The 13860-nt window shown below is 34.0% G+C and overlaps 2 protein-coding genes and 1 long non-coding RNA gene across 3 annotated transcripts; all 3 read right to left on the reverse strand.

The window, feature by feature from the left end:
- Positions 1 to 2326: 2326 nt before the first annotated feature.
- On the reverse strand, positions 2327 to 5305 carry LOC11442583 (fibrillin protein 5 homolog). The gene is made up of 7 exons (XM_003630133.4): positions 4357 to 5305; positions 4131 to 4246; positions 3781 to 3903; positions 3188 to 3286; positions 3049 to 3093; positions 2871 to 2944; positions 2327 to 2780 (listed from the first exon to the last, which is right to left on the reverse strand). The coding sequence occupies exons 1-7, from the start codon at positions 4607 to 4609 to the stop codon at positions 2693 to 2695; spliced, it is 798 nt and encodes a 265-aa protein (XP_003630181.2). The 5' UTR covers positions 4610 to 5305; the 3' UTR covers positions 2327 to 2692.
- A 144-nt stretch (positions 5306 to 5449) lies between these two features.
- LOC11432202 (protein BOLA2) lies at positions 5450 to 7208 on the reverse strand. Its single transcript, XM_003630134.4, has 3 exons — positions 7040 to 7208; positions 6098 to 6120; positions 5450 to 5991 (listed from the first exon to the last, which is right to left on the reverse strand). The coding sequence occupies exons 1-3, from the start codon at positions 7100 to 7102 to the stop codon at positions 5796 to 5798; spliced, it is 282 nt and encodes a 93-aa protein (XP_003630182.1). The 5' UTR covers positions 7103 to 7208; the 3' UTR covers positions 5450 to 5795.
- A 5427-nt stretch (positions 7209 to 12635) lies between these two features.
- On the reverse strand, positions 12636 to 13453 carry LOC120577293 (uncharacterized). The gene is made up of 2 exons (XR_005643361.1): positions 13344 to 13453; positions 12636 to 13210 (listed from the first exon to the last, which is right to left on the reverse strand). It is a non-coding gene; the product is annotated as an uncharacterized lncRNA (long non-coding RNA).
- Between the last annotated feature and the right edge of the window lie 407 nt (positions 13454 to 13860).

The following is a 13860-nucleotide window of genomic DNA, read 5'->3' on the forward strand; positions in this document are numbered from 1 at the left end:
TTAAAATAGGGGAGGCAAAATCCAGAATCAATAAAAATAGAGGGGGTAAAATTCCGAGTTTTAAAATAAGGGGGGTAAAATTCAGATTCAATCAAAATAGAAGGTAAAATTGCATTTAAGCCTAATTACTTTGTTTGATCTATAGCATTCTCTTGTATTCTCGGTGCATCTGCAATATAGTTCCAGTGCAATATAATTTTTTTTTTCATAAATAAAATGACCATTGCCTTCAGTTTAAATAAATATTTTTTCATAAATTAAGTTATATTTTTTTCATAAAAAGGACGCATTTAATTTTTTTTGGTTACGTTTAAATTCTTTTTGTTAGGCTTAAATTGTTTTTATGAAGGGTGTTAGGCTTAAACTATTTTTCATATATCATTTAACGTCTATATTTTTTTACGTCTAAATCATTTAAAACCCTAGTTAAAATAATCACATTTTAATACTTTTTCTAGGCTTAAATTCACTAAACTCTTTATACTTTATTGACATGCTTATTTTATTTTTTAAAGAAATATACTTTTTTTTGTTTTGTCCAAATCTTTACTCTTTATATTTTTTTTCTGAGTAGATACTTTTTATATTTTTCTAATGATAATGCATAAAAAATATATTAAATTAATAAATTATAAACACTTAAATATTAATTATATATAAATATTATTATAAAATAAGAATGTCCTTTTATGTTATTTTACATTTATAAGTTAGTTGAACCGTTTAATTTTACCAAACACTTCAACCAGCTTATCAGCTATAAGTCATCAGCTAACAGCTATAAACTATAAACTATCAGCTATCCGCTATTTTTATCAAACAGAACCTACGTGTATTTTAATACTAATTAAATTAATTTTAGCCTTTAAAATCTAATCACGTTTCTCTTTCCTAGTTTCAAAAAGCTGAAGACTACTACTTGAACTTTCATGTATTCTCACTCAATTTTTTATCTCTCTAAAAACTCAAACAATCTAATGCCTCTCTCAATCGATGCTACTTTTCATCCTCTTCATCTTTTCTATCCTATCTCAACCTCTCATCTTCATTAGCCTGTGTTTGGTTGAGGTGAAAAAGAGAAGAGAGAAGTTGGTAAGAGAGAAATTGAAGAGAGAAGGCCAACTACTCTCGTTTGGTTTGAGAAGAAGTTGGAGAGAGATCATAAAAACGTGGGGCCCATTGCTATTTTGTTTCCTCGCTGATGTGAGAAGAAAGAGCTAAGAAATCCACTCTGGTTATGTGTTTCCTATATTACCCTTGTTTTTATTGTTTTTGTCCTATTTAAAATTTGCTGCTTAGTTCTTATTGAGCTTAAAGCCATGAACATTTCTCTGATAAAATATTTGCTTTCAGACGTTGAAAATTGTTTTTCTTGGTGGGGTATGTATATTAATTTGTTAACATTCAAATTCACTTTAATTCTGAATGTTTTTTTTTTGCTGGTTTTGTTTATTAACTTGGACTTTGAAATTCAGTTTAAAGCCAAAATTTACCTCGTTAATGCTATGCGGGTGGTGGAACAACGATATACAGGACACCATGCGGGGGAGAAGAGAGATTAAGATGGATGGGTCGGTTAGCAATGGTTTGAAGGAGATAAAGGAAAGGAAAGATGAGTTGTTCTAAAATAAAATTAAAATATTAACTTAGTCAAATTAATTAATATAATAATTAGTTAAATTAGTCTAATTATTTTGTAATAAAAAAAGCTTAACCTAACTATTTACTTAAACTACTCAAAGTTAAATCTAGTAATTGAATTAATGAAATCATTTTTATATGAGATTTTTTTTTTATCTCAAAGGTATTTTTGTACTTTTAGATATAATCAACACTTCTCTCTTCTCTATTTCTTTTGTCTTTCTCTTATACCAAACAATTCATCAAATCTACTATATTTCTCACATCTTTCTCTCTTTTCAAACTCTCTTACCAACTTTTCTCTTCACAACTTCTCTTCTAAATCAAAACACCATTAGTGATCTAACACAACAACAAATGCTTTCAACCAAGCAAGATCTATTTAGATTGATCTCCTCTGCATAATTTCTATTCTTCTATGCCTCAGATCTGGTCTCCTCTACATATGCATCTTTTAATAAATTGGATCATACACAAAAGAAGCAAATGACATCCTAAACATCCTTGGGCTGTGTTTTTTCAACCGTGGTTTGCTTCGGATGGGAGATTTTCAGCCCAAAACCGTCGGAGTCCGACCGTTGTCCACCCCTCCCAAACATCCTTGTTTTACGTATCTTTTTAATCATCTTTCATTATTGTATTTTCCCCCCCTCTTTTTATCTCACATTCCGATGAGACACATTTATTCTGCTAAAGAACCTTCTTTATTTTTGCTAAGTAATACAAGTAATTACATTTTATTGTCTTTCATTAAATTAATAAATGAAAATAAATTTAGAGACAAATGAATAAAAACATAATGACTGACAGACATCTATGCAACTGCACTGCAGTCGGTGAGTATTATGCATCATTGCAATTTCTTTGCATAATTTGTGTAATACTTCCAGAATGAATCATGGGCCAACACAATGGCTACAAGTTACCAACTTGGGTTGTTGTATCGACCGGAAGGGGATACTTTCCCACTCTGTCCAACCAAACTTCGAGTCCCAGCTGATAAAAGTGTCTACAATTAGTGTCTGACCATGTTGAAAACAAAAAAGAACGGCTACGAGTTGCTATTATCTTCAAATCTTTCCAACACAAAGATATTGCCTTTGTCATCCCTTCCTATTCTCATTTTGTCATCAACATATCTATAAGATAATGGAATTAAGAAACAACAATTGTCATCAATATTACAAGTATGAAAACACAGAAAGACAATCAACCAAAAATTAGGATACGTGATTTCTAGCCATCCCTCTGGATTGAAGATGCCCAACAAAATATCATAATTTTTCCGAAACACATTCATCAACTGTGCATGCAAGAAGGAAAAATTAATTAAACATATGAAATTGAAGTGAAAATTTTGATTAGGCAAGAACATAAAGAAAAGGTACTAATATCTTTGTAATATACCTGATCAGGAGTGATTGTAGAATTTTCAAAATTAATGTCAACCCTCTGTGAATTTAAAGTAGAAGCTAAATTAGTATTTATTTGGCGGCAATATGATTGATTAACTAAAAGTAACCAAACAAAGAGGAGGAGATTTAACTGTTCTGGAAGCAATCTTGAATGAGGCCTCAATACTAAGCTCTCCACACAACAATATCAACCCTTTTGCATTGAACTTGATCACGTTCACCGCTTTGCTCTTCATTTTCAAATAATGAATCAATAATAAATCAAAATAGACAAGATTATTATGTTTGTCATTTAATTTAAATTTAATTTCATCTATATATTTTTGATTCAATTTAGTCCTGCATGTGCTAAAAGACTCAAACGTTAACAATGTAGGCATAATTGACATGTAGTTCACTTTCTGCAGTAGTTTTATCGGGTCTAATTTGGGATCTTTTGGTTTTATGGATTCACAAACTCGTGACTACGTGCAATTAGCCGCATCTAGATTGTCCGATCAAAATCAAACGATCTAAATTTCAAGCTTAGTATTTTAGATTTTAAGAGCAAAGACGGATTAAGTAATTTTGACACAAAAATACGAAATTTATGATTGGAAACTATGCTTAGTTTTGTGCCTTCTGAAGTTTAATGTTATCATTATCAAATAAAATCAGTAAATCAAAAGTCAAAAGAAAAAGGGTCATATATCATATAAAATTGAGAAGTGCATTGTATTTGTACCTTGGTTTTATCAATAATCTGAAAGAAATCACCCAATGCGATAAAGTCTCTTAGGCCTAACTTTGTCCTTCTTGATCCCAAAATTGAGATAGTGCTATAAACAAGCCTCCAACACCCATCCACCTTCCAGTAATAGAAACATAACATGATTATGAAAGTTTGTGTATGACAATTAATATAGTTTAAAAAAATGTGATTTAGGCCTCGACATCAACTTTTTTATGTCTTTGCGGCCATAACACAGCCTCTTATGACACCACATCAACCACATTTAACTCGAACTCTCCATAATATCAAGAATCGCGGCATGACTGTACCGTGTCGATTTTAAAACCTTGACATGAAGTTACCTTCTCTAGTTCTAGTGTTGGTTCTGGAGTTGGATTTTGAGATTCTAGCTGCTTCACCAAAGTTTCAATTTCTAACTTCTTGCCGGATGGAATTCCAAATATCCCTCTGTTGATTCCTTCAAACACATTTGTTTACCCATTTCAAACAAATTACTCTTTCCACTTTGTTAACTAGTGTTAACAATAGCTCAGAATAACAAATAATAAGAATAATTGAAGATGCTACCTTCCAGAGCCTGGTAAAGCTCTCTTTTCTTCTGTCCAAGTGCTTCATCTTCAACTAAGCCATAGCCAGAAGATTGTTCTGCAACTTTAATGATAGTAATGGGTCTAAACCATAATGGCTTCTCACCAAATCTTGAAGTCTTTATCCATGAACGATTACTAACCGGTCCAAATCTTTGAAGTTTCATGATGTTCATGGTTCTACAAACCAGAGGAGAATCATTCATTGATGGATGCACTAGCTTAGTTATCATAATAACATTCAAGCTTAAATACAGAATAATGAAACAGGGTAGAGGATCATGGTGGTGACACCTCGCACGTTGTTCTTTCAAGTTTTCTGATAAAAGGGTGACTCAAAATTTTGATGACAGTGGAACTGTGTACATATTTGTTGTCTTTATTTGATTTTTTCTAATCAAGGTTTTTGGATAGGTCTTATCGAGACATGTGGTTAAAATTCATAGAATATATGAGGTCCATGAGATAGACACTGTACGTGTTGGTCTCTTACTTATTGACCTCAAAAGCCAAATGTTCCTATAGTATGCACAAATTGAGTACAATAAAAATAGTTGACGGCACTTGAAGTGGTTTCAACCATTCCTTCTATTCAGCGTACAAAAGTAATGACACGGTCATAAGATTTATGAATCAATTGTTTTCACAAGTGACGAGGAGGACTATAAAGCTTCTTAGTTCAGATGTGAAGAAAACAGTAGATTTTTAAGGCACCATTGAATCTTGTGTGTGGTGAGAAAAGGACACAATTGTCAGTGTAAAAGATGTGTGCATATTTGGACCTCTGGTAAATTTGACAAAATCACGGTGTGCTACCGTAACTTTAGCTAATATACACTTTGAAGGTTCAGCAAAACCACAATGCCTTCAGTTTACCAACTCACTGTCATGATATATCAGGACATAGCGAAAATCACCTAAAGGTTGAAACATAATACTCATCAATAACGCCATCCAAATGAACTAGCAAGGTTAAAAATTCAGACTGAAAACAAAACCCTCAGAAGAAAAATGAAAAGGACACCCACATATTCAAGTCAACAAGTTAAGTCCACATGAAGAATGAACTTGGAAAGAATTAAAATTTAGGAAAAATAGAAATTGATTGATCCATTCGGATTCAGACATGCAAGAAACCTTCATAAGTCATGCATTCTTAGCTTTTTACTTTGCCTTCATTTCTTCCAACTTTCATCTCTATTGAGCATGCTTACATGTATTCTAGTAAGCAATACCCAAGAAAGTATAAAAAGAACAATCATCATAAAATTACCCTACTGAAAGTCAGGGACTTTGTCAACTAAAATTTAGCAGTGCAACATAAAATTTGAGTGGCAGCAAATAATACATAGAACTATGATCCACAAATACTGCCAGCAATATATTGTAAGGGTTTTTTATTTATAAATATTATATGCTCTAGGCCGCAGGATTTGATTGGTTGGACTCTTGCTGTTTTTTCCACTGCTCTGGAGTTACAGCTTTCTTTACAGAGAGTGCATGAATCTCTTTCATTTCCTCCTCTAAGGCAGCATTCACCATTCGATGCCTTTCCAATAGCCTTTTTCCTTCAAATTGTTCTGAAACAATCTCAACTGCAAAACTTGAACCACACCTAATAATACCAACATGGAATTATAAGATTGTAAGATATAAGCGACAAGTATACGGTGGTAGAAAAAAGCTGATAAAAAATGTGTTGGATGGAAAACAAAACTTACCCGCCAGATATATCAGTTACTTCCTGAAACAAAAACAAACATAAGAAATTCAAAAGGAAAAGGAGAAGGTCATTGTCAAATACAAATGGAAGGTTCACATTTTCAAGTTGGTGCAGTAGTATAGTTTGTTCCTCATAACTCATGAACTCATATAAACTGTAAAACTGATAAATTGAAGGTTGATCATTTTCCCTTTCATAGGATGAAGTTCCATTTTTAACATATTTCACTAAGGATACTCTACACTGCATGTAATGTCGAGTCAAAAGTAAAGAGGAATCAGAGGATGTGCATTTTCAATGTACATGTATTTTGAAGCTGATTGTGTGATGTGGAAAAATGGTGGTCTCTCATTGGATGTCAGTGTAAAATTGTGGGCTGCCAGTGTGTAACCATTAAACTCAGGTAAAAATACTGATCATGTTAATAATCAGACCAGAGCAGTGTGAAAACTTCAAGAGTCAGACACTAATTTTACAGTCTCTTGATCAAAAGAAATTCCAAAATTGTAATATAGACTCCAGATAGCCATAGCTAACAACTATTAGGGTCCTTGAACTTGCATGAATATTGAATAAAATTACAACAACTTTCCTAAAAGTGTCTTTCGCTAGTCAATTCGGTCCTCGTTAGTTTGGTCATTGAATGTATTTTTCGTTAATTAGGCTGTCCATGAAACTACTAACCGAAACACACTAAATAATGTTTTTGAAGTTTCGATACATTTGGGAACAATTAGGGATTTTTTTGGATCTCCAATGCTAAGAGGCATGAAGCATGACAAAGGAATTGCACATTCCAATATAATAATTAGGGCTAAGGATGGAAAATAATAATATATACAAAATAAAATAAAAATGGTGTGTTGAAATTAAGCCATGTTTATTAGTGAAACGAGCGTAAATCAAAGGAAAGGAACGAAACTGGAAAAGAGAAACTTACAAGATGGGAAGGGTTGAGTTTGGAGTTCAAAGATGATTCGACTTGTTCCTTTGTCACACCCATTTCTATTTCTCTCTTGTGAGGTTTGCCCTTTCTGCTGTTCTTCAATTTCTCGTGTAAACCCTTTTGTGAAAGATATTCGCTTCTTAACTTGCCGTTGCTCACACGCGGATAGATAAAAGAAAAATAAGGCTTAATATATCATTTTCCTTAACTTATTTTCTTTTTTCATTTTAGTCTCGTAACAATTAAACGTCTCAATTTGATCCTATAAATCTTATGCAGTTTATTATTTTGATCATCTCCATTAGTTTTTAGTTTAAGCTGAATCATATTAAAGGTGGTCCATCATAGACTTTATAAATTCATTTAATTTAAACCCTTTAATATTTTTTTAAAAAGAGAACCGTTAGATTATATAGGTCTGTTGTATCTTACGGTGAACCATCAACACATAATTTTTTTCTTATTTCTACTTCTTCTTCCTTCATCACATTCATACTTTCTTGGTCAATCTTAATATAACCCAGAAAAAAATAACAACCACAACACATAATATCATCGTCAAAATCAAACACAGAAAACAAACAACAACCCTTCAAATTCAGAATCAAACCCAGAAAACAAACAACAACAACCCTTCTTAGAGAAACAAAACCAAATCATTCACATCAAAACTGTCAAATTCTGATTCAGTTCTTCTGCATTCGGATTCAATTCATTCACATCAAAATGAAATCATAATGAAAATGAGAGAAAGAGAGTAAGTGTTGTTGTATTGCCTATGGGTTTGTGATTTTAGTTCTTCTGCATCTGGGTTTTGTATAAAAATAATTTCAATAACTCAGCTTCAAACGCAATCCCATTCCGTATAAAGAAAACAAAAATAACCAACAGTTAAATCTATAAAATCCCTATAAATCTCATCGCACAAGAAAGGAGGTAGCGAGCCTTTAATTTCACCGTTTATATTAGGAAGAAGTGATGTTGTATAAACTGTGGAAGAAAGAAATGAATATATGTCTCAAATTGGAGAAGATTAATTTAATGGTAGAAGAAATGAATCACGAAGAAGTGAATCTATGGATTGCTGTGTTTTATTTTTAGTTTTTTTATTTTATTATTATTAATGGGATCTAACTAAAATTGAGATTTTAGTGAATAACGAAGAATCAATCAATTCTTATTTTTTATGTTTTTGTTTGTTCAATTTTTTTGGGTTTATATGAACTTAATAATTAAGATGACGAAGATCAAGAGGAGTAAGAGGGAAGGAGAAGAAGAAGAAGAAAAGGAAAAAAAAAATCAGATGTTGGTAGTTCACTATTATATACAATGGATCTGCAATCGGATGGTTGAAGTCATATCAACATTATTAGACATTAAAAAATTAACGGAGATGATTAAAATAGGTAACAGCGTAATATATAGAGGTCCAAATTGAGACGTTTAATAGTTAGGGAACCAAAATGAAAAACGAAAATAAGTTAAGGGATCAACTGATGTATTAAGCCGAAAAATAATTATCCTATTTTGTTATTCACTTCTTTTCATCATTTTTTTTAACATGAGTTTATTTTATTTTAACTAATATTTTTTAAAGAATTGTATTTTTTTTTTAGAAATTTGAATGTAAATAAGTAGGGTATATGCGATTTAAACCATGTCCCTTTTTTTTTTTTTTTTGGTCAGGTAGCCTAGTGCCTAGAAATTCACTTTTAAAGTGAATAAGTGGGGTGTCTGGGGTTCGAACCCCGGCCCCTGCATATAATAATGCATTGTCCCTGCCAACTGAGTTATGCTCACGGGGACAACCATGTCCCTTTCTATTGCAATATATTGTCACTATCAATTAAGTTAATTTTTTTAAAAGAATTGTTTTCTTCAAAAAAAAAAAGTTACACGCTACTGATCTAAAACTTATTTGCGCACACAATTAATATCATTTCACATAGAATTTTATGGAGATGGTTTTTTTATAAGAAAAAAAAATTACGAAATTAAATGAGACAAACTATTACATCTTACATCATCTTCTGGTAGAAGTTTCAAAGTCGAACGAAAAACATTGCAAACATAAATATAATTAAAATACAATGAAGAATGTATGAGATTTGTCAACAGATCAACACATTGTTTAGCCTCGCAATGCACTTGACAAACTGAAGTTCTCCATATAGGACGGTGGATAAGAGAGATCACCTCATGGAGAAGAGAATTTTGAGATGAACCTGAAGTAACCATATTAACCATGATCATAGAATCCATTTCAAAAATGGTGTTTCTAATATTCAATTGACTCGTCATATCTATTCCAGTGTATTTAAAGGCCCCAAAAGTTATGCCCACGAGGCAGATAAAGTGACAATTATGTTGTCGAAACCACGTATATTCCTACCATGTCAATATCTAATCAAACCTCCACGACTAGATATTCATGTTGACTTTTTATGATATTCACCAATATTAAACTTATAATGATCGTCTGGTAGAGATGACCAAAAGACCTTGACATTGTGTCTCGATGGATGAGAATGAAATTAGACATTAGAATTTAGAATTGATAGAGAAAATAGTGAAATTAGCATAGTTGGTTATTTGACATAGAACTTGGTTACCAATCAAAGATTTCCCATTGAACATTAGGCTATTTCTATCTTTCCAAAGCTCATAAACGTCAACTCCAAAGAACATTTGGCGATTGTTATGTATTGTGTCAATATTAAGAGTTTTGATATTCTAGTCGAGCCATTGAAACAATCCAAGACTAAAGAAATTGCTCCAAACATATTGAGAAACTAGACCATTCCACAACATGTTTGCTTCTACGCAATCTCTTAAGACATATATAATTGTCTCTTGATAGTCACCATATATAATACAAAGATTGTCTCTAGTCATACTTATATGATACCTTTCATCATTAGTTAGAATTTTACCATGAAAGATATTAAGGTTTGTTGAGAAGAAGTGATGTTTACCATGTATGATAGAATACGGTGATTTGAGAGAGAAATCTCCATCTCTGGTAAGGTTTCTTCAAAGAAAGACAGATTTTTCATTAAAGGGAGGCTTGATAACTGTAATTTTCTCATAAATTTATTGAGGAAGAAGTTGATTGAGCAATTCCCAGTTCCATCGGCCATCAAAAACATAATGAGAGACAGAAAACTCCATATGGACAACGGAAAAACCATTGGAGGCGATATTTTGCAAAGGGCCATAATCTCAAATCCAAACATATTTTCAAAACCAAACACGATGACCATTCTTAATATACCTAGTTATGTTTCTAGAGACATCCTTCTAAACACTAACAATAACCCTCCAAGTAAAAGTAGAAATAGATGAATTATTATTTACTGTCGAAAATCTAAGATCATCGCAAGAGTATTTAGCACTATCATGACCCAAAATTTATATGGACAAATAATTAAATGTCAAATCAATTTCATTATATAAATCAAATTCAATCATTGAATTTTTCTTAAACCGCCCCCTCATGTGGGAGGCGAACTTGTTCTCATGATGAGATGTGTTGCAACAAAAAATCTGCAATAATGTGAAGAGTTATCAAAAAATGAAAAACATTGATTAAAAGATGAATCACTAATTTTCATTTTCTATTTTTTCCACTTCCATTTAAAAAAAAAATAAAAAAAATACTTGGCACGCTTACAAATCCCAAAATTCGAAAACTTTAAACCTCTAACAACCGCGTAACAAACTCACACGATTACAAAATCTCTCTAACAGTTTCACTCCCCCGCGCGCGCGTATATAAGTACTTCACTCTGCATTTCATCCTCGTTCCATTCATTTTCCCTCTCTCAGAATTGAAATCAAATCTTCAATCACTGCTTCTTCTACTTTTTCTCAAACAACCATGGAAAGCTCTTCAACCTTTTCTTCTCTTCGATTCTCGATGCTCTTCGCAATCTTCTTCACCGTCATGCTTTCCGGTGACAAGGTCACCGCCACTGAAGGTTTCGAACCTTCAATCCCACCGCTACCTCCACATGATCTTCAAGAACATTCGTTCTTCTCTCACACCACATTACTTCCACCGATCTTGTCTCATCTCGGATTTCACGAGCTTGCAACCGCCGCTCCGTCGCTCTCCGATGCCGCAACCACCGCTTCCTCTGCTTGGACCGGTCCTTCTACCATTTTCGCTCCCTCCGATGCTTCGCTTCGCACTTGCTTTTCTTGCTCTGTTCCGAATCTCCTCCGTGAACACATCGTTCCAGGTTTATTCACTATCGAGTATTTGCGTACGCTTCCTTTTGGCACCAAGATCGAGACGCTCAGTCCAGGCCGTTGCATAACCGTCACTTCCGATTCGATTCATTCGAACATTACTACCGGCGGTGCTCCAAAAGTTTTCATCGGAGGCGTTGAGATTGCTCAACCGGATCTATTCAACAACGGAATGGTTGTTGTTCACGGCCTTCAAGGTTTCGTCTCTACACTTTCTCCGTTTTCTTGTGACGTTGAGAGAATGACTTCACTCTCCTTTCCGTTTCATCCTGATCACCGTTCCAGTGCTCACGTTCACACTCACGGCGTCACCGTGCTCCCTGCTATAATGCGCCTCATGCTACGAGATGCAATGCTCAGGCTCCGTAATAACGGTTTCAGCATCCTCTCCCTTGCGATGAAGGTAAAATACGCAGAGCTCATAACTCTCAACAACATGACTATTTTCGCCGTTGATGATCTTTCTATATTCTCCGGTTCTCAATCGTACATCAGCAATGTGCGATTCCATATCATACCGAATTATTACTTGTCGATCGCCGATCTTGAGAAGCTTCCAGTTGGAACTGCTCTGCCTACATTGGAGCGAGGTCAGCCGCTTCTGATCACTACTTCCGGCGGAGGAGTGACATCAGCGCCGATGAGGATTAACTATGTGAGAGTTAAGGTTGCTGACGTCATCCGCAATGTGAAGATAGTTGTGCACAGTGTGTATTTGCCTTTTCCGCATATCAATCCTATTGCGGCTGCTTATGATACTATATTAGGAGGTGAAGGAGCGTCGGAAGGAGCAGGTGTTGGAGCCGGAGCATCAACTTTATTAGATTCTCCAGGTCAGGCGACGGAAGAAACCTGCTCTGCTCTTGATGGACGTGGTGGTTGTGCTGCTGGTGTCACTACTACAGCAGGTGTGTCTCCCATGCCTCAGGTCAAGCCAATGGTTGAGATTGAAGATCACCATGGCCTGTGAGTGCGATGCTTCGATGATGATGAAGATTGCGGTTTAGTTCTTTCTCTGCTGAAGTGAATCTCTATGAAATTTGTAGTTAATAAGTTTACAGTTACACTGTTGTTCATGTACTAAAGTGAAACTCTGAATTTGTAGTTAACTCGCATTGTTGTTTAGTTTGTGGCTTTGTGCTGCGCTTCTTTCTCCGTTGAAGTGAAACTTTGAATTTGTAGTTAATTCACATTGTTATCAAAGGCTTTGTGGCTTTGTTGTTTTATTAGTTCTTTAATAAACCGTTTGTTGATTTAGTCTTTACAGTTTTCTTGAGATTATCTTGGTGTTTCCATGCATGGTTTCTGCTTTGGTGTCAACTATAATGAGAGCACATTGTCATTCTTGTTGGGTTTAATTAAATGATTTAGTAACTGGTCCAATTGAACAATCCATTTGAAATTTATTTACAACAGTGAAATAAAATTATCAGAGGAAGTCATGGTTGTTGGATCAAAGAAAGGTACCTAATAAACATCTTAAAGCACTTACAGAAATAGAGAGAGTAAAGAGAAAGTGAGAGGGAAAGAGATGGATTGGTTAATGTTTTCGCCTCATGCTGACAAAATTCAGAAATTAGGCAACATTTGCGATAAAGATGATTTTGAGCTATGGCGTACGCTATATCAAAGTCTCACTGCTGGAATTTTCATATCTCTTTCGGCATGAGATCCACATGCTGGAATTGACATGTTGACCATGACCACTACTCGTCTACACCATGATTCTGATGAAGCAGGAGACATGCGCCGACTCATTGCATGAGTTAAGGCTTGAACAGCACTGGCTGGGCAATTAGAATGTTCTAGAGACATGGATTTAATCGCATATGAATCCCACGGATTGATTGACAGAAGTGAAAGAGCACAAGTAAAAAAATCTTGTTTAAAATGTAATGAAATCTTCTACACCTGCAATAGTTAAAAAAATTCAGCACAAAAAATGTGGCAATAGATGTGAAATAACCTGGATTGATACTCTTGGTTGCAAGGACTTTGGATGTAAAATGGACATTGAAATCAACAGAAAGCATAGTGACAGTACTTGTTGTGCATGTTTTGCCAGGCTAAATATGTAGCAGTCTTTGAATTAGCAAATGGACTCATCTGTTGCTTTCCATCTGCAGAACCGAAATATATTAGAAGACAGAAGAGAATAGTAAAATTTGCATAATCGCGAAATGAATGACTTGCAATTAACTATAACAAAACAACCAAAAGTGGATCTTCTTTGGTCTAACTTTTGACTAACAACAAAATGTCAAGTTGTATTTTTACTAAATCAGGTTTTAAAGATGGCATACTCGTAAAAATCTAGTTAGTAAAGACTTCGGCTTAGGAACATCATAATCACACTCAAGTCCAAACAATCATGATAATTATTTGTATCATGCTGTAATTCTTTAAAAACTTAATTAGTCTCTTAAACGTGCCTATAACTCTATCCAGTATCCATCATTCCATCCCACAACTCTAATAGCAACATCCCTTCTGACAATAATAAATTATCAAAATTAATAACTAAAACATAGACTAAATAACATGACTATTACTTTGCATGG

This window comes from Medicago truncatula, chromosome 8 (genome assembly GCF_003473485.1).
Source record: "Medicago truncatula cultivar Jemalong A17 chromosome 8, MtrunA17r5.0-ANR, whole genome shotgun sequence".
Classification (NCBI taxonomy): domain Eukaryota; kingdom Viridiplantae; phylum Streptophyta; class Magnoliopsida; order Fabales; family Fabaceae; genus Medicago; species Medicago truncatula.

What these genes read in the sequence shown, in the direction of transcription:
- LOC11432202 (XM_003630134.4), bottom strand. Translation starts at nt 7,102, where the DNA reads ATGGGTGTGACAAAGGAACAAGTCGAATCATCTTTGAACTCCAAACTC. An exon ending in AACTCAACCCTTCCCATCTT is followed by an intron (nt 6,121 to 7,039) that starts GTAAGTTTCTCT and finishes TTTTTGTTTCAG; the next exon opens with GAAGTAACTGATATATCTGG. An exon ending in GTAACTGATATATCTGGCGG is followed by an intron (nt 5,992 to 6,097) that starts GTAAGTTTTGTT and finishes TGGTATTATTAG; the next exon opens with GTGTGGTTCAAGTTTTGCAG.
- LOC11442583 (XM_003630133.4), bottom strand. Translation starts at nt 4,609, where the DNA reads ATGATAACTAAGCTAGTGCATCCATCAATGAATGATTCTCCTCTGGTT. An exon ending in CAACACTAGAACTAGAGAAG is followed by an intron (nt 3,904 to 4,130) that starts GTAACTTCATGT and finishes TATTACTGGAAG; the next exon opens with GTGGATGGGTGTTGGAGGCT. An exon ending in CTACAATCACTCCTGATCAG is followed by an intron (nt 2,945 to 3,048) that starts GTATATTACAAA and finishes TTGCATGCACAG; the next exon opens with TTGATGAATGTGTTTCGGAA.